The sequence below is a fragment of the Zea mays genome, chromosome 7, assembly GCF_902167145.1.
Source record: "Zea mays cultivar B73 chromosome 7, Zm-B73-REFERENCE-NAM-5.0, whole genome shotgun sequence".
In the NCBI taxonomy this organism is placed as follows: domain Eukaryota; kingdom Viridiplantae; phylum Streptophyta; class Magnoliopsida; order Poales; family Poaceae; genus Zea; species Zea mays.
In genome coordinates, this window is record NC_050102.1 from 95,704,957 (window position 1) to 95,724,214 (window position 19,258).

At 41.3% G+C, this 19,258-nt stretch overlaps 1 protein-coding gene across 1 annotated transcript; it reads left to right on the forward strand.

Moving 5' to 3' along the window:
- The first annotated feature begins 15,405 nt into the window (after positions 1 to 15,405).
- On the forward strand, positions 15,406 to 17,543 carry LOC103632591 (BURP domain-containing protein 14-like). The gene has a single exon (NM_001323403.1). It carries the CDS (start codon positions 15,427 to 15,429, stop codon positions 17,464 to 17,466), a length of 2,040 nt encoding a protein of 679 aa, NP_001310332.1. The 5' UTR covers positions 15,406 to 15,426; the 3' UTR covers positions 17,467 to 17,543.
- The last annotated feature ends 1,715 nt before the right edge of the window (positions 17,544 to 19,258 follow it).

Sequence of the window (19,258 nt, forward strand, 5' to 3'; positions counted from 1 at the left end):
CAGTCACGCCGCGGTGGCGTTCTCATCGCCGGCGGGGGGGCTGATCCTGATCCACGACGTGATATTTCAGATGACAGTGAACAGTGTGCCAGCTTCAGTGGACAGCTTAACTGACAGACCAAGTTGGAGCCCAGTTTTCTCAAATTTTTATGTGAAACCTAAGCCAACTTTCTGTAGTAAAGTTGTAGAACTATAATCCATCTATAACCTTGCTACAATGTGCTCTCACAAAAAGTCACTGGATCCCATTCAAAATCGATCTCAAAGTTCATCTCATAACACTGTTACTCTGAATTTCAAACCTCAAGCAGTCTGACAGTCCAACTTCAGGCTCAATTATCTCTGGATTTTTCTTAACAAGTGAGCTTACCACCTTAAGCAAAGTTGTTCTTCTATAATCAGGTTACAATTTTGATGTGGTGACCTAATATGAATTCTCACTATTTTGAAAGCTACACAGCCCCAAAGTTGGGCCTATAACCCTGATTTCAGACTTAGCATAGGAATCAAAATTGGGGTCCTTTTTGCAAATGAGTCCAAAACTTAGGGTTTGGCTTTCAAGTCCACATATTTGTGAACCAAATGACTTAAAATACCTATTTGACTTGGTTTTTGCACTTTAGCCCAAAAGTGGACTAATTTTGCACATAGGTCCCTAGGGTTTGGTTTTAGGGTTTTCCAGGGTTCTAATTGAGATTCTTGATGTCCCAGGGGTATAAATGTGATTCAACTTTGTTTTTGGGGATATTTTACAACTATTTCCCTAAAGCCTTTAGGTTTTCTCAACATGGGTTAAGTTTTACCCCTTTAATCCCTATTTAGGGTTAAGTTTCCTATCCAGGGTTCTATTTGCAAAAACACTTAAACAATACAACTTGTTTGAAATTTTTGCCTAGTGAATGCACTCTAGGTGTATCAAACATATGCAATGCCAATGCTTATGATGTCATGCTCAAGTTTTAGTTACAGTAACACCAGGGGTGTTACATCACCTACGCGCAATCTCAAACCCCGCCGCGGGTAACAATTCTCCCCTCACCAACCAAACTGCAGCGGCACTGCTTAACAATTCCATAACTTAAAAATTAAGACAGCAGTGGTGTCAAACAAAAACTCCAGAGACAACTACATAAAATTCCCCACAAGTTTTGTATACAATTTATGATTAAATTCTAACATCTAATTACCTCTAAACGGTCCACAAAATAAACCCTGCAATCTGTTTTTTTTCTGTTTTGGGCAGCGACATACTCGGATTCAAACAGCGATACTTTTAAAATATAATTCCGATTCGAGCGCATAAGTACTTGTTGGAAAGGTAAGAAAAAACCCTACATGAATCTCATACTGATTAACACTAATTACTCCCAAAAAAACCCCAGAAACTGCTAATACTGCTGCTGTTCATCCTCCTGAAAATCTGTTTTTTTTGGACAGCCACATGCTCGGATTCAAACGATGATAACTTTTAATTTATAACTCGAAATTGAGCGCATAAATACTCGTTGGAAAGGTAAAACAAAGTTCTGCATGATCCCCAAATTGATCCCCATTAATTTTTCACGAAAAAAACTAGAAACTGCTAGAACTTCCGCTGTTCATCCACCACCTAAAATTCTGGACATCCCCCCTCTACCCAATCGCAACCGCAACATATAATCAATTGAATCGCAGCGCAAATGAACAAGGGATGAACACAAAAATGACCTTGGATTCTCCCCCTTTCCTTCCTCCATTCTTCCCTCCACCAAAACGATTGAAGACTCGCACCACGTGACGATGATCCGAGCGGCAAGGACTGACACCTTGGGAGGAGGAGATTGGGGGGGCGGCTAGGGTTTGGTGGTGTGGCTGCAAGAATTGAGAGAGGAGGAGATGGGCAGGGGGGCGGTGGCCAAGGTGTGGGAGAAGTGGGGGGGCGGCTGCACAAGAGGGGAGGGGGTTAGGAGGGAGGCGGCTAGGGTTTGGGAGGATTAATGGGCCAAAACACCAATTGCGGCCCAACTAACCCACGCGACAGCTCCCGACCGCAACGCAAGCGTCAAACCAAATAAATTCTACTGCCCTAGTTGTGAATGTTTTCCACAAAATTCCAAATCCCCAAAACAACAACCGGATGAGGGAAAAGAAAAAAACAAAAAGAACAACCCCCAACTTCTCTTCTTTGCAAACCGGGTATCACAAGATGGCACACCTGTCTAGTCCATTGTCAAACAGTGCGCCCGTGCCGCGCGGCGCATTGTGTCCATCATCCCTTATACGAGAAGCTTCCCCTGCACGCCGAGGCGATGCAGATCTCGGATGACAGGGTTCAAGAAGGTTGCTCTAGCAGCAAACATTAGTAGCTCCAAGTACAACATCCGTTGTGTTCCTGGGCCCACATGTCGGGGCTCAGTTCACTTGTACATGCCCTCCTTAAGCTATAAAAGGGGAGGCATGCAACGTTAAGAGGGGAGACCCAACTTAGACTCAAAACTGAAAGTTGCCTAGAGGGGGGGGTGAATAGGCAAGTTAAAACTTTTTCAACAAAAACTAGAAGCAAACTGGGTAAAACTGAATTGATCTCGAATTCACCCAGTTAACTTTGGAAATGAGATGTTCTAAATGATCCACAGGGTTCAAAGTAGTAGATCTGAGAAGGGCACTTCTCAAAATCCACAAACCAAAAAGATATAAACAAATCTTCCACGCAATGGTGAGAGAACGAAGAACACAAACAAACACAATGAGCAAGAACACAAGAGACACAAGATTTATCTCGAGGTTCGGTCACACCACCAAGGTGCCCTACTTCCTCGTTGAGGTGCCCACAAAGAGTCGGGTCTCTTTCAACCCTAATCCTCCTTTGCCGACCACAAAGGTCAAGCCCACACAATAATCTTTGCTCAAACGAGCGGGTAATACAAACTTTCTTGTGGTCTTCCACAAGATTTGGAGAGTCACAAGAGACACCTAGTCGTCTAGGAGCTAGAAGCTCCAAGAGTAATGAATCCACAAAGAACTCGATGTAGTACCAAAGCTCGAATCAAGAAGAGCAAGAGAGATTTGGAGATGAAGCACAAAAATCGCAGCTCTCAAACTCACTCAAAGATTTCTCTCCAAAGATTTGAAATGGGAGAGGCAAGAGGTGTGTGAGAGAGAGTGGGAGGTGTTTCTCAGGTTAGAAATGGAGTTTTGTGTGTGCTCTACCGTGGGGAAGAGTGTGGGAGGTGTATATAAAGGTGCCCCAAAAGCTGGTGGCCGTTGGGGAAATCTGACTGAAATTCGGTTGAACCGGTTTCAAATACGGTTGAACCGGATTCCACCAGTCGGTTTTCGGTTCACTGGCGGACTCAGCCGGAGACTGGACCGGACTCAAATTCGGTTGAACCGGTTTCAAATTCGGTTCAACCGGTTTCAAATTCGGTTGAACCGGATTCAAAATTCGGTTGAACCGGTTTTCCAAAAAACTGCACATGACTTTTTCTGACAGGACTGACTGGCAGACTGGCAGTGATAGAGGGGAACAGTGCAGAAACCGGTTGAACCGGTTTTAGGTCCGGTTGAACCGGTTTTTGAACTGTTGCACAGATTTTGAGAAAACCGAAGTGAAACCAGGGTAAAATGGAACTTTTAGATCAAGGATTTTGAGCTTTAGTACCAACACCAACCTTCTTTATGGATCCCCCTTGATAGTACGACGATTCCTATTCTCAAGTCAAATAAAATATAATTAAGTAAACTCCTTGAGTCATTGGTGTCTCAAGTGTGATTTCTCCATGATGTTGCTTCATAAGGATCACAAACATCTTTGTCTCACCTTTTGAAGCAAACACAAATCGAGCCTGTGACTTGTGCCATTTCACCATATATGAGTTCAAATCATGGCTTCAAGTCACCTTACTGATGCATCAACATGTTGTAACTCTTCATAGCAGATTAGTTCATCGACTTAGTGCAAGTACTCTCTTCTTCACCTTAGCCATGGTACGTCGGTCTACAAGCCTTCGCTTGGCCTTCACCTTCGCTTAGTTCCTCGAAGCCCTTTCCTTGCTATCTTCACCCTATCAAGCCATTCTTGAGTCACATCCTATTGAGCATCCATTGAGAGAATCATTTCTTCAATATTGTGAACCTTGCTTGAATGTCATCTAGATATAACTGCTAAGATCAATCAAGCTCTAGTTTGATTCTCATATATTCATATATGGACTAATAGTAATATGGTCAAGCCAATTCACGATTCCTCATATCTTATTCACTTTGGCTTGACCAATCCTCTTAATCACTTAAACCTCTATTATGATCATATTTATGCATAGTGATTTCTCAGGACTTGTCCATATATTCAAACCAATATAGAGACCATATTATATCCATTTGCATTATCTCACTGGTTATTTGACTTTGTGTTGAACCTTGTTCACTGATCATTATACACTATTCAAGTATGTTCATCATACTAAATTTCCTGTTCAACACTTAGCAAACTTGTTAGACCTTTAAATATGTTGTTATCCAAATCACCAAAACTCACAAAAGCGATGAATGCACTTTCAATCTCCCCCTTTTTGGTGATTGATGACAACACATTTAAAGCTTACATAAGATTTGATAAATAAGATTTTGAATCCTATGATATAGTTTCCTCCCCCTAAATATGTGCATTTCAGAAAATACCAATTTTGTACTCAAATGCCAAAACCACATATTTGGGTCAAAGAGTGAAGACAACTTATATCATACTATTCATAGGGTGCTTTGTGTCATAAATAAACGTGATGCTCATGACATATTATGCACTCATCAATTTCCTTCATCTTATGTTTTATTTATGATTCAACCCCCTTTTGTCAATTATTTCTCCCTCTTTTCAAAAGTCTTCTTACACTTAGTTACATAAGACTAAAGGTAAGCTTTAATGCACAATTTCTCCCCCTTTGTCATAAATCTCCAAAAAAAGATATAAAGAATATAAAGGGTAGAAATTATGACTAATCAAGATTTGAACACACTATCATGAAAAGGGTCCTTATATGGCACAAAGGTAATGGAGAAGTGTCATAAGTGATGTACCTTTGTGTTTTACCTTTTCAAAGGGATGTTCCACACTTGTGTTGTATTTAGAGTTCATTTTGCAATCTCTTGTTGGCATAATTGTGACATAGGTCCAAGATATCAAATGAATATTGTCATACTAATTGAAAGATAAATCTTGATAACTAGAGTCTAGATGTCACCTAGCATTTTCTTATCATAACAAGAGGCATCATGAAAATTGCACAAGTATGAATTATACAACTAGTTATCATGTACGAAAAATATCAATTGAAAACCACCAATTGATACAATTTGATAGATAATCAGATCACTAATTGCATATTACACTAAGTTCTCCTCAAGTTTTAGTGCACACATATATATGAATTCAATTGATACCTGTTGAGAGTACTTATTTGCAACTTAAAGTACCATTGGCATAAAAGGAGTATCAATTGAACATAATCATGCAACATAAGAAACATGTGCACTATTTAATCAATTAAGTTCTAGACAGGAGAATCTATAAGCTATGCTACTTCAGATATTTGTAATCCAAAAAGATGTGATACATATTTACCAATTTTAGATGACGTTGGAGTAGCATATACAAGAGAAACTCATTATCTTATGAAATGTATAGAAGATACATTTATTGGAGCAAAGAATCTTTGATACCCATCAAAATTTGCAGTGGAAGTGATTGTCTTTGCTTGAAGATTCCTTTCTAATTTGAGACTACACACACAATAGACTTGAAAATGAAGTTAGTCTCAAAGATTCAAATTATAGACCATTCTCCCCCTAAATGTGTGCATACAAGTGATGAATACTTGTTTAGCTTATGCACTTGGACTTGTGAGGCCAGGGGATTAAGTTCTACAATTTGAACCTTGGTACAAATAAAGTATGAAAATGTGAAATTGTACCAATTGAAGGAATTACTCATAATCAAAAGGTATACTAATAGATATGATATGCAATATTTTAAGCCAAGATTCAAGTGCAACCTTATGATGTGACTTAAGATATTGCATATACATGCATACACTAACTTGTAAGATCCTAGATACACAAATGTAATACAATAGTTTATGGAGTGACACACCTTTGTTCTATGCCATATGGTCTTCATTATAATCATGAATTTCTATCTTAGCTTTTGATAGGCTTGACATTTCAAAGAGAAACTTATCCTCTTTAAATGATCAAGAGAAACTCATTCTCTTCAAAGAACTACACAAATTCACTAAAAGAAAATGTTAGTCTTTAAGGACATAAGATATAGAGTGAGCTCCCCCTAAATGTATACATCAAGTACTCGAATTACTTGTAACATGCACTTGAATCAATTAAGATTCTTAGAGGAGTTCATCATAAATCTTGGTCAAGGCATAATATATTTGAAACAATTGAATTTATGCTAGAGAACACATATTGTTCCCCAATAGAACTAATCCATGGGGTGACATGTGGTAAAGATTTGATCATTTCCTTGGAACCACTCATCCTCATTTGATGTTCTCCAAGGTGTGAGACTACAAAACATGAACTTGAAATCATTAGCCTCACAAGATATAGGCTAAACTCTTCCTCAATTTGTGCATGCAAGAGTACACAAAGTACACTCATGCACATCAACAATACGAGGTTAAAGGTGAAGTTTGCGCTATATCTTGGTTTAACATAACATGCTTTACATAGATGATGAAAATCAAACCAATTGAAAGTTTAAGAACTAAAAGTATATCAATTGAAATCCTAAAGGGTAAAGCATGCTAAGATGAACCTCAAACCTCATAATGAAGGATATCATATAAATATGTCACTACATCTTCATTATTTGGTTGACAAAAAGTGTAACTCCCTTCTTGAATGATTGTGCTTTCTTTTCTTTTATGATTTCATCCAACCAAGTGATCTTGAACTTTATTCATCTTTGCTTGGTTCGATCATACTTGATATGAGACCCATTGAACCTCAATGATTGAAAGAACCAAGACTCTTATATCCGTAGATTTTGAATCCATCTTGAAAGCACTTGGAAAGACCTTATTGAAACACTTAGAAAAGAGAGCATTAGAAACACAAGGGAGGGTTTCACAAATGATAATCCTTATATGTGGATGGAAAATGAATAATCATTCTTGAAGCCCAAAAGGATAGATTAAATTCCTTTAAATTAGTGCACACATATAGTTGATGTCAAAGTTATATGCACTATTGAACATTTTATATTGCAAGGAAATTTAACCTATACTATGGTACATCCCACTAAGGATAGAATACTAAAACAACTGAAGGAGAGGAAGTTTTCATACCTTGGCCTCTTATCAACTTCTTCTTACTTTATTTGAATAGTATCCTTTAAGCTAGTGATTTATACAATTTAAAACAAGCACCATCTCTTAACATAAATTTTCTATGGATAAACTCAACACAAGAGATGGCATTAGTAGCACAAGCACTAGTTTCTTATTTAGCAACCCTTTATATGTGAAGGGCAAACGAGTTGCTAAAATAGAGAAACATCATAATATGGACTAAATTTCCCTTGAGCCCTCATGCACAATATATTTTGAATGACATGGATAATATGCATGGTTATTCAATGAAGTCTAAAGGGCTGACTTAATCCATATTATGGTGAGTGTCTAATAAAGAAGAATCAAATCCAAATTAACTAGATAGAGAATACATCACATAATTTTGGATTGTTCACCATATGATAATATTCATTCAACTTCCAATTAGACCTTTATTTCATAATCAACAACTGATGTATATCCTCAAATGCTTCTTTTTCCTTAGTGGCTACACAAGTCACAAAAATATAAGATTTGAAAATAATATGCATTTGAGATTCAGTTGTTATCACCCTTGCTACTATCTCCAAATATGATTTATACATTCATTATCTAGCACCCAACTTGATCCATTGAAGAAGTGATCCTGCAAAACATGTTAAAGCTTCGTATTTTGGTACCCAATTTGAATTGGGTCCTTTGAGATTAGTAGTAAGAGGCTTGAGTACCCACACAATCCTTATTGTGGCCTTTCTCTTTGTGTAGGCACCCACATATACTTGACAACCATCTTACATGGTTTCAAGTCAATATTTAATCACATAGATAAAAACTAGAGTTAAGAATAGGAGCCTTTTCTCCTTTTATTAATACATCATTGTGTTGCCTTCTTGATGATGAACCTACCTTGACTTTGGGTGCACCTAGCTTATCAAGGTTAGTCACACAAGCATTCATATCATAAAGACAAGTTATGCATGGAATTTACAACTTAGTGATCCAATTCAATGTGAAGCATATGATATCGATTGAAGTAGATTTCTAAAATATCAAAATATGGGTTTCCAAAATTTAGAGAGTATGGATCACTAATTGTACCTTTTACAGTTTAAAAATCATATCCATGTTAGTGCATATGTATGTGATGAATATCAACAAAAAGGATTCTTATGCACTTTTAGAATTAACGATAAGGGAATTTTAAACTGCATCAAGAGTAGCTATTTAGAAAACAAAGATTACAATCCATATGGATGAGATACAAATTTATCATTTTGGATTGTCTTAGTATAGCTTACTCAAGTGAAACTTATTCTCTATGACACAAGATATATAATGTTCTCCCACTAGATATGTGCATCAAGTATTTGAATGACTTGCCACATGCACTTTCAGTTAAGAGTCTCATGAGGAGTATATTACATATCATGGTCAAGGCATGACAAATTTGCAATGAATTAACTTATGCCTAAGAATACTTACCACCATATAGAATGTACCATTTGGTATACCAATTTGACAGATCTTACTATCTGTGGTGGTGTCACCTTAGTATTCTTCTTTTCATCATTTGTGGAGACTTACTTCTTTGTTATCTCTTTTCCTTTTAAAACTAGTCGATAAAACACTTTGAAAAGAGGTATTAGTAGTACAAGAAAGTATTTAATGAATGATGATATCTATATATGAATGGCAAACAAATCATCATTTATGAGGCGTAAAGGCATAAATTAAATTCCTTTTAAGTTAATGCACATGGAGGAGTGAATTAACAATATGCACCAATTTACAAATGTAAGCCAAAGGAATTTAACCTTCATATTGACATTACTTTCCATAGAATAGATTATTACCAGTTTAAAGAATGTCACTTGAAAGGAACTATTATTGGTCACATACCAAATGAAACAACTAGTTCCATACCTTTGCCTTGAGCATTCCTAATCTTTATTTTAGGTGAAGATTAACCTTTAAAACTTGTGATTTTACCAATTGAAAGAGCACAATATCTACTTATGAATTTCCATGAAATATCTTAAAAGAGATTGTATTAGTAACACAAGCGATAGTTTCCTATTTAGCAATCTCTAGTATATGAATGACAAGAAGGTTACTAAAACAAGGAAACCTCATGATATGAACTAAATTACTCTTACAAGCATCATGCATAACATCAATTGTAAAAAAGATGAAAGTAGCATGATTATTTAATTAAGTTTACATGGCAAGTTTAATTCATAGCATGGTGAGTGATTAATGTAGAAGACTCAAAACCAATTTAAACAAGAATGAATACATCACATAGTATTGGTTCGATCTTCTTTGAATGTTGAATGGCACACTCCATTTGGGAAACACATTTTCATGTTGTGAGACTACATAAACACTTAGATAGAAACATTAGTCTCACAACTCTAGTCATATAGAGAATTCCCCATTTGGTAAGTGCTATAAGAATTTGAATTTCTTACTTAGCACTTTATTCATTTAAGAACATGGGATAATACTCTTTATGTCTAGGTCATGGCAATAATATGACGATTAACTTGAAATATGCCACAAGATACATACAATCAATTTAAAGCATGTAGATTGTCACAATATAAAAATATGAACTTGCAATCTACCATATAATTAGATCCTTTCCAAAGCAAGGTAAAATCTTTTAAGTTCATTCTCAAGTGCTTCATTTTTCCTATGTGGCTACAAAATACACAAAGGAATATACCAATTAAAAGCAATGTGCACTTAAGAATTAATTGTTACCATCCTTTCGATATCACTTGGTTGTAGGACTTTTGCTTGACTCCCACAAAGGTTAATCCTTATTCCCTATAACACAAGTTCTTGCTAGAGATGAATATGAAGTTAGTGATATAACAACTCAATTCATCTTTGGGTCAATCTTAAAGGATAGACAATGTAAGATTGATAGCTTGAGATAAGAATTGAGTTGAACCGCTCAAGCACCCCAAAGCTTCATATCATCTCTGGGTACCTGCAAAACTTATTAAGTACATTTTGGTACCCATCTCATGATAGGTCTATCAAGGTTAGCCAATAAAGACTTAGGCACCCAAATAGCGTTGGTCCTAGAATATGGTGAATTCATCACCTTTCTAGCACAAGAGTCAAATTTGGGTCTCCTAAGCATATTTGAATGTATTGACAAGTTAGGCTTAGGAGTTTTACCCTTTGGACAAACCTTGAATAGATGACCTTTTTCACGGCAATTGTAGCAAATGCGATGCTTGTCCTTGCAATGCATTTGCCTTTTGCTTTCATCCTTTTTGATGGTCATCTTTCTTGATCGTGCAAGGTCTTGATTCTTCATGTGGGGGCATGAATCAATTTCATGGCCCTTCTCCTTGCATCCATAGCACCTCCTATCGCTTATCTTTGATCTTTCTTTGTTGAAGCACATAGGTACATTGTTAGAGCAAATCATATGAGCATTAATTTTCTCACCATAGATTTTGCTCATGCCCTTCTTAGAAAGCTTGGTATTCTTATGAAGGGGTTTTGTGCATGCTACGGTTGTCCCCTTCTCAAGCTTTTTCACCATATTATCACGGTTATCTTGAGAAGGTTGAGCATGACACTTTCCCTTCAAAAGAGTTAAGCTCCTTATTAGCCTTCCAACTTCTTCCTTGAGCTCTTTATTTTCTTGTGTCATAGAAATATCACTAATTCCTGAAATTTCTAGCTCAATCGAAGATTGGCTTTCTTGAGAGCAACATTTGTTAGCACATGATAATATAGTTTCTACTTGAGTACATGTGCATATGTGAGGATGGTATGATTTCAAATTAGTTAACACAACCTCATGAGCCATTTCTAACATGATATGTGAATCCATAAATTTATTATGAGAGCACACAAGCATATCATGTTTTTCTTGCAAAGCTAGATTTTCAATATTTAGCCTTTCTATCGTGTTCTTGAACATAGCATTTTTATTTTCTAATTGAGCAATATATGATGAATGATTAACAACTTTAATTTGCTCAATTGAAATGTCTTCATACCTTTGGACCAAATCATCATGAGAGCACTTTAGCTTCTCATGCTCTTTGGTCAACTTCTCTAAGTCTTCAATTTTTCTGATGAGGAAGTCTTCTTGCTTATGAAGCATTTCTTTTTGTTCTTCCGCTCTTTTCATGAGTTTCAGCAAGCTCATCCGATCTTTCTTGCTTAGCTGAGCGAAGAATTGTTGAAGATCATCCTCATCTTCACTATCACTTTCTTGCTCCTCCTCATCCTTACTTTCGCTTTCACTATCACTCCCATTAGCAATAAAACACATATGAGAAGTGGATTTGAAAGACGAACCTTGTGAAGAGGTGGATTCGTCATTTGGTCTCCATCGATCATTTTCTTCTTCAATTTTGTTCTTCACCTCATCTTCCTTCATTTTGAGGAACATCCTTTCGGCGATTCTCATGGCAAAATCTATTGCCCTAGGATCAACATCTGCACCAAAAGATAAAGTCGAGGCAACCTCAACTTTTTCAAGCTTAGAAGCACTTTCATTTCTTAATCCCCCCGACATGATCTTTCCTCACGCGGTTAAGCGTTAGAACGAGGATTAGGCTCTGATACCAATTGAAAGTTGCCTAGAGGGGGGTGAATAGGCAAGTTAAAACTTTTTCAACAAAAACTAGAAGCAAACTGGGTAAAACTGAATTGATCTCGAAATTCACCCAGTTAAATTTGGAAATGAGATGTTCTAAATGATCCATAGGGTTCAAAGTAGTAGATCTGAGAAGGGCACTTCTCAAAATCCACACACCAAAAAGATATAAACAAATCTTCCACGCAATGGTGAGAGAACGAAGAACACAAACAAACACAATGAGCAAGAACACAAGAGACACAAGATTTATCCCGAGGTTCGGTCACACCACCAAGGTGCCCTACTTCCTCGTTGAGGTGCCCACAAAGAGCTGGGTCTCTTTCAACCCTAATCCTCCCTTTGCCGACCACAAAGGTCAAGCCCACACAATAATCTTTGCTCAAACGAGCGGGTAATACAAACTTTCTTGTGGTCTTCCACAAGATTTGGAGACTCACAAGAGACACCTAGTCGTCTAGGAGCTATAAGCTCCAAGAGTAATGAATCCACAAAGAACTCGATGTAGTACCAAAGCTCGAATCAAGAATAGCAAGAGAGATTTGGAGATGAAGCACAAAAACCGCAGCTCTCAAACTCACTCAAAGATTTCTCTCCAAAGATCTGAAATGGGAGAGGCAAGAGGTGTGTGAGTGAGAGTGGGAGGTGTTTCTCAGGTTAGAAATGGAGTTTTGTGCGTGCTCTACCGTGGGGAAGAGTGTGGGAGGTGTATATAAAGGTGCCCCAAAAGCTGGTGGTCGTTGGGGAAATCTGACTGAAATTCGGTTGAACCGGTTTCAAATTCGGTTGAACCGGATTCCACCAGTCGATTTTCGGTTCACTGGCGGACTCAGCCGGAGACTGGACCGGACTCAAATTCGGTTGAACCGGTTTCAAATTCGGTTGAACCAGATTCAAAATTCGGTTGAACCGGTTTTCCAAAAAAAACTGCACATGACTTTTTCTAACAGGACTGACTGGCAGACTGGCAGTGACAGAGGGGAACAGTGCAGAAACCGGTTGAACCGGTTTTAGGTCCGGTTGAACCGGTTTTTGAACTGTTGCACAGATTTTGAGAAAACCGAAGTGAAACCAGGGTAAAATGAAAGTTTTAGATCAATGATTTTGAGCTTTAGTACCAACACCAACCTTCTTTATGGATCCCCCTTGATAGTACGACGATTCCTATACTCAAGTCAAATAAAATATACTTAAGTAAACTCCTTGAGTCATTGGTGTCTCAAGTGTGATTTCTCCATGATGTTGCTTCATAAGGATCACAAACATCTTTGTCTCACCTTTTGAAGCAAACACAAATCGAGCCTGTGACTTGTGCCATTTCACCATATATGAGTTCAAATCATGGCTTCAAGTCACCTTACTGATGCATCAACATGTTGTAACTCTTCATAGCTGATTAGTTCATCGACTTAGTGCAAGTACTCTCTTCTTCACCTTAGCCATGGTACGTCGGTCTACAAGCCGTCGCTTGGCCTTCACCTTCGCTTAGTTCCTCGAAGCCCTTTCCTTGCTATCTTCACCCTATCAAGCCATTCTTGAGTCACATCCTATTGAGCATCCATTGAGAGAATCATTTCTTCAATATTGTGAACCTTGCTTGAATGTCATCTAGATATAACTGCTAAGATCAATCAAGCTCTAGTTTGATTCTCATATATTCATATATGGACTAATAGTAATATGGTCAAGCCAATTCACGATTCCTCATATCTTATTCACTTTGGCTTGACCAATCCTCTTAATCACTTAAACCTCTATTATGATCATATTTATGCATAGTGATTTCTCAGGACTTGTCCATATATTCAAACCAATATAGAGACCATATTATATCCATTTGCATTGTCTCACTGGTTATTTCACTTTGTGTTGAACCTTGTTCACTGATCATTATACACTATTCAAGTATGTTCATCATACTAAATTTCCTGTTCAACACTTAGCAAACTTGTTAGACCTTTAAATGTGTTGTTATCCAAATCACCAAAACTCACAAAAGCGATGAATGCACTTTCAAAAATGCTCAAGCTTCCACAACAATCCAACACACAGTGGAGTAGGGTATTATGCTCCGGCGGCCCGAACCACTCTAAACTCTCGCGTGTTCATGTGCTCGGTGATCGCTTAGCCAGACAGGCAAAACGCTTAAGCCCCTTCCTCATCTTAGGATTAAGGGCGGGTGCACTCCGCCACCCGGCCGGAGATTTCCCTCTCCGACAAGTACTAACTAACTAATTATGACTCATATTAGTACTAACTAATTATGAGAAATGAGGTGGTGATGGATCAACCCACCATTCCATTCCACAAACCAAACTAAAATAGTGAGTAGTGAGAAGATGATAGACTAGATTATTTCTCAAACCAAACACTCTATAAGTGTCCAAACTGTGTTGGGCGAGCGTCGTTCCTCTTCGCTCACGCACCACTAATGGTCGTCATACAAATCCACCGTTGGCATGCTCTAAGGCCCTACGACAAAATGGCCGAGGGTGAATGCGTTCGATGTTTTTGACATTATCTTGCTTTCACCGTAGAATTCCATTTCACTACCTAGCTTCATAGGATGAAGGAGGGACGAAGAGACGACACATGAGAAGAGGTGAAGTGGTCCACACGTGGTAGGGACGAAACTAGGGCCATGTTTTCTGATTGAATTGTTCTCGACATAAAAGATTATAGCTTTATTGGAAGGTCAATCGGGTCTCTTCTCTAGTCTCTACGGACATTTAATTTTAAGTGGTGTATATATAGTGAAAATTTAATCTATACTATTAGTTTTATAAATTTTCGTAGGTGTATGTGCATTCGCTAATTTCTACCTAACTTTACCACCGGAAGGGAGACATGAGTAATCTAGTTTAGAAACTTAAATAATCCTGTAATCCTGTAGAGGATAAGTTTCCAAATTAGCCCTAATACTAAGATGTTTTCCCGTTATTATCGCTGCTCGTTTATGTTGCGACTTCGCTGCTTTTTAGGTAGTTGGTAGGTTCGACGACTCCCGAGTTTCAACGTACGGTCTATAACAGCAACAACTCATGCTATATGCTATCTACAGAAATACCACTCGAACCATGATCGCCAACAATGGCAATGGTATACGAGTCCATGCCAAACTCTTGAGGTCGAACTGTTCTGTTATGCAGAGCTGACAGCTTATGGGTATTATTACCATCAATCTCCTCTGTTCGTGCAGCTTATGGGTATTATTATCATCAAGTGTGGCGTACTAGTAGGACAATCAGCGTTACGAGCAAGATGGGACTCACTGCTGACTGAAACAGGACAACAACATCGATCTCCTCCAACTCCAATGCATGGCATCGGTGTGCTCCAACACTACCACGCCCCAACTCGCTCACCTGTTTCACTCATCACGCCCCTTCGCCCTCCCTCCAAACTCACCATCTCCTATAAATCTCCATCTACATCGAAGCTCCTCGCTAGTCCAAACACCTTGTAAACATGGCGTTCACTGGCTGCGCTCATCTCCTCCTCACCATGTCCATTCTGCTGCTACTCTGTCATCGGAGGACACGTGCATTCCCACTACCATCACCTTCTGCATCGTCAAGCGCCGCCTCCCCGTCGCCTCCTCCGGTGCCGGCGCTACCGCGAGGCCTACCACGGCTCATACCGGTGTGGACGTCGCTGCCCGTGAATCCGTTCACGGCGAAGGCGGCATTTATCCGGTACTGGAACCGGAAGGTGAGCAGCAACCGCCCGCACCCGGCCTTCCTCTTCGCCAAGCTGTCGCCGCTCTCGGCCCCGGACGCGGCCACGTTCTCCAACCTGGCCTCCGCAGGCAAGCTCGCCTCCCGCATCCACGACTTCTGCGACGCGGCGTCCCTGCTCTGTCCATCGACCCCCGCGGCGTCCTGGTCGGCGTCGTCCACGTCCATGGACGGCGCCGCGGGCGTGGCCTCCTCCGGCGGTGGCAGTGGCGCTGCCTCCGCCGCGCCGTTCAAGGACTACGAGAACGGAAACTTCAGCAGCTACGGCAACAGCGGCGGCGGCGGCTCTGACCAGTTCGCGATCTACTCGAGCGGGAAGAGCGGACCCGTTGACTCGTTCAAGCGGTACGGCAAGGGCTCGCTCGGCCGGAACGACTCCTTTGCGAACTACGAGGAGGGGGCAAACGTCGGCACGTCCACCTTCAACTCGTACACCACCGGAGCCACCGGCGGCGCCGGGGAGTTCGCCGGGTACGCTGGACAGACGAACACGGTGGCAGTGGCCTTCGCCACCTACGACAGCGTCGGCAATGGCCGGACGCACGAGTTCACGGCGTACTCGCAGGACGCCAACTCCGGCGTTCAGAGCTTCACCGGCTACGGCAAGACCGCGAACGGCGCAGGTGAGTCCTTCGAAACCTACGGGAACAACTCCAACACCGTTGCGTCCGGCTTCATCAACTACGGCGAGAAGTCCAACGGCTTCAACGACACGTTCACCTCCTATGGCCTTGTCGGGAACGCGCCCGAGAACACGTTCCGGAGCTACGCCTCCGGCAGCAACGCCGGCGTCGACCAGTTCAAGGCGTACAGGGACGAAGCCAACGTCGGCGACGACAGCTTCATGTCCTACGCGAACAACGCCAATGGCGCCGCCGCCGACTTCGACAGCTACGGCAAGTCGACCAACCCCGGGAGCGTGGCGTTCAAGGGGTACGGCCAGGGCTCCAACCCCAACCACCGCATCGGCTTCAAGCACTACGCCGGCGAAAACACGACGTTCAAGGCGTACTCAAACGAAGGCGTCGAGTTCAAGGAGTACCAGAACATGTCAAAGATGGAGGTGTCAAAGGCGGCCGCAGCGGCGCCTGGGCGCCGGCTGCCCGCGTGGTCGCCGGAGCCGGGGAAGTTCTTCCGTGAGCGAGATCTCATGATGGGCAACCGAATGCCGATGCCGGACATCGCCGACAAGATGCCGCGCCGCGCGTTCCTGCCGAGGGACATTGCCACCAAGATACCGTTCGAGGAGAACGCCGTGTCGGCACTGTTCGGAGCGCCACCGGGCACGGCAATGAGGCAGGTGGTGGCGTCGACGGTGGCCGAGTGCGCGCGACCGCCCAGCCCGGGGGAGACGAAGCGGTGCACGACGTCGGCCGAGGACATGCTGGACTTCGCGGTGGAGATGCTGGGCAGCAACATCGCGGTTCGCAGCACGGAGTCCACGGCAGGCAGCGGTAGGGACGTCCGGCTCGGGAAGATCACGGGCATCGCCGGCGGCAGCGTGACGCGGTCCGTGTCGTGCCATCAGAGCCTGTTCCCGTACCTGGTGTACTACTGCCACTCGGTGCCACGGGTCCGGCTGTACGAGGCGGACATCCTGGACGTGGACTCCAACCGTAAGATCAATCATGGCGTGGCCATCTGCCATCTCGAGACGTCGGACTGGAGCCCCAATCACGGGGCATTCGTAGCGCTCGGAGGAAAACCTGGTCAGATTGAGGTCTGCCACTGGATCTTCGAGGGAGACATGGCTTGGACCCTTGTTGATTGATTATACACCACAACCGTTAGGTTTGGTCTAGCTACCTCTGCTTATTACTCCTCTCAATTAAAGAAATACCAACCTTTAATTTCTCTGACTTATTTATTTAGAAAGGTTTTTGGGGCTTGTTGCTACTACAAATGTATGTTGTTCTATGTTGTAACCAAGTTGACTTCAGTATATAACACATGAAAAAGTGGGGAAAAAATTGAACAGTACGTGACTACGTGAGATCATAGGTGGGTAAAGTGGTGGTTTGGAAGCAGTGAAGCACCTCGTGCATGCTATAAACTAAATAAATTACAAGTGAGTTGTTTTCTTGCTGGTATGTGGAACGACCAACTAGTTAACTTCCAAATTCTGATTAATAAATCAGTAACAGTCTAACAGAAGCATGATCTTGTTTGAACAATTGATCTATCTCCTACGCTTGCTCTTACTTTATCACCATGCCATTGGAAAAAAAAATGAGCCCACCTACAGTCAATGATCTTGCTCCATCTCCAACGGCTCCTAAAAATTAATCTAAAAATTTTAGTACCTAAAAAAGTCCATATCCAGCAGCTCCACTCGTAACACGCATTCGTGGTCTGCAGCGGATCCCTGTTCGCCCTTCGGTTGCGCTCATCATCTTGCCCTCTCTTTGTCACTTCCTACGTGGTCTTTGCTTGCTTGCTCCTTTAGAAGGCCTTAGGATTTTGTTATTGTGGAGTCAAGTTTTTGCATGAGGCGTACTTGTTAGCAATTTAGGCATTTCAATGTTAAATTCAATCCACATAAACCATGCAAGATTTGTGACAACAATTATGTGCACGTGTATATAGCCACCAATTGCAGCAATAAGTACAACACACTAATCATAAATAAGATCAAGAATAAGAAAGGTATAGGATTATGCCCCGTGGAGGGACCATGCTCAAGGCGCCGGTGGCCGATTCACACGAGACATCTCGCGTGTATGTTCGATGTAGTCGATCGGAATTCGATTGCAGTACGATGTTCGCAGTGCAATGTTGCGAACAGTCACCAAGAAGAAGACGAACAGGTTCCCGAGAACAAGGCGTTGTGGATCCCGTGAACAAGCCGATGTCAATTTTGCAAACGAGTCGATACACCAATGAACCGATGTCGATCAAGTAGTCATGTCGTGTGCTCTCCAAAAACCTGATCAGTCACCTATCCCGAGTAGGATCTCTTGAACTGTGATGGTTTCGGAGGCCTGCTTACTCAGTGTCTTGTGCACACAGGAACACGGAGCCGGGAAAACAGAACACAATGTAGCAGTGCATGAGAGTGTGCTAGGAAATTCTCGTCGGCGACCAGATCAAAGAATCGTCCAATCTTATATAGATGCACACAGGAATGTAAGGAGGTGCCATCATGTATAACGACAGTCATAAACTTGCCATCACAATGACCATTACTAGTAACTCCAAAACATAAAAATGTCCATTACTAGTAAACTATTGGGGGTCTTCTTCTTCTCGTTGGCTTTTCATTGCACGGTTTGCTGAATCTTTTCTAGAACTTAAACCGGTAGGGAAGCCGAACAAGTTCATATTTTTCCCTTCTTCTTTCTTCTTTAGCATTCCCCAACCGCTAGAGGTCGGAAATGTCCTGTTCGCCAAGTATTCTTGCACTAAGTCTCTAGTGCTGATGTGCTCAGCCACGACCCTGAACTCCACTTCGGCCAACTAACAAGGAGACCCCTATTGCACAAGGGTCGAGTCATGCCAAAGTTCAATCTCAATGGACTCATCACCATGCTCATGAGTTTCTCCCTTTTTCTTCTCTTCGGCTT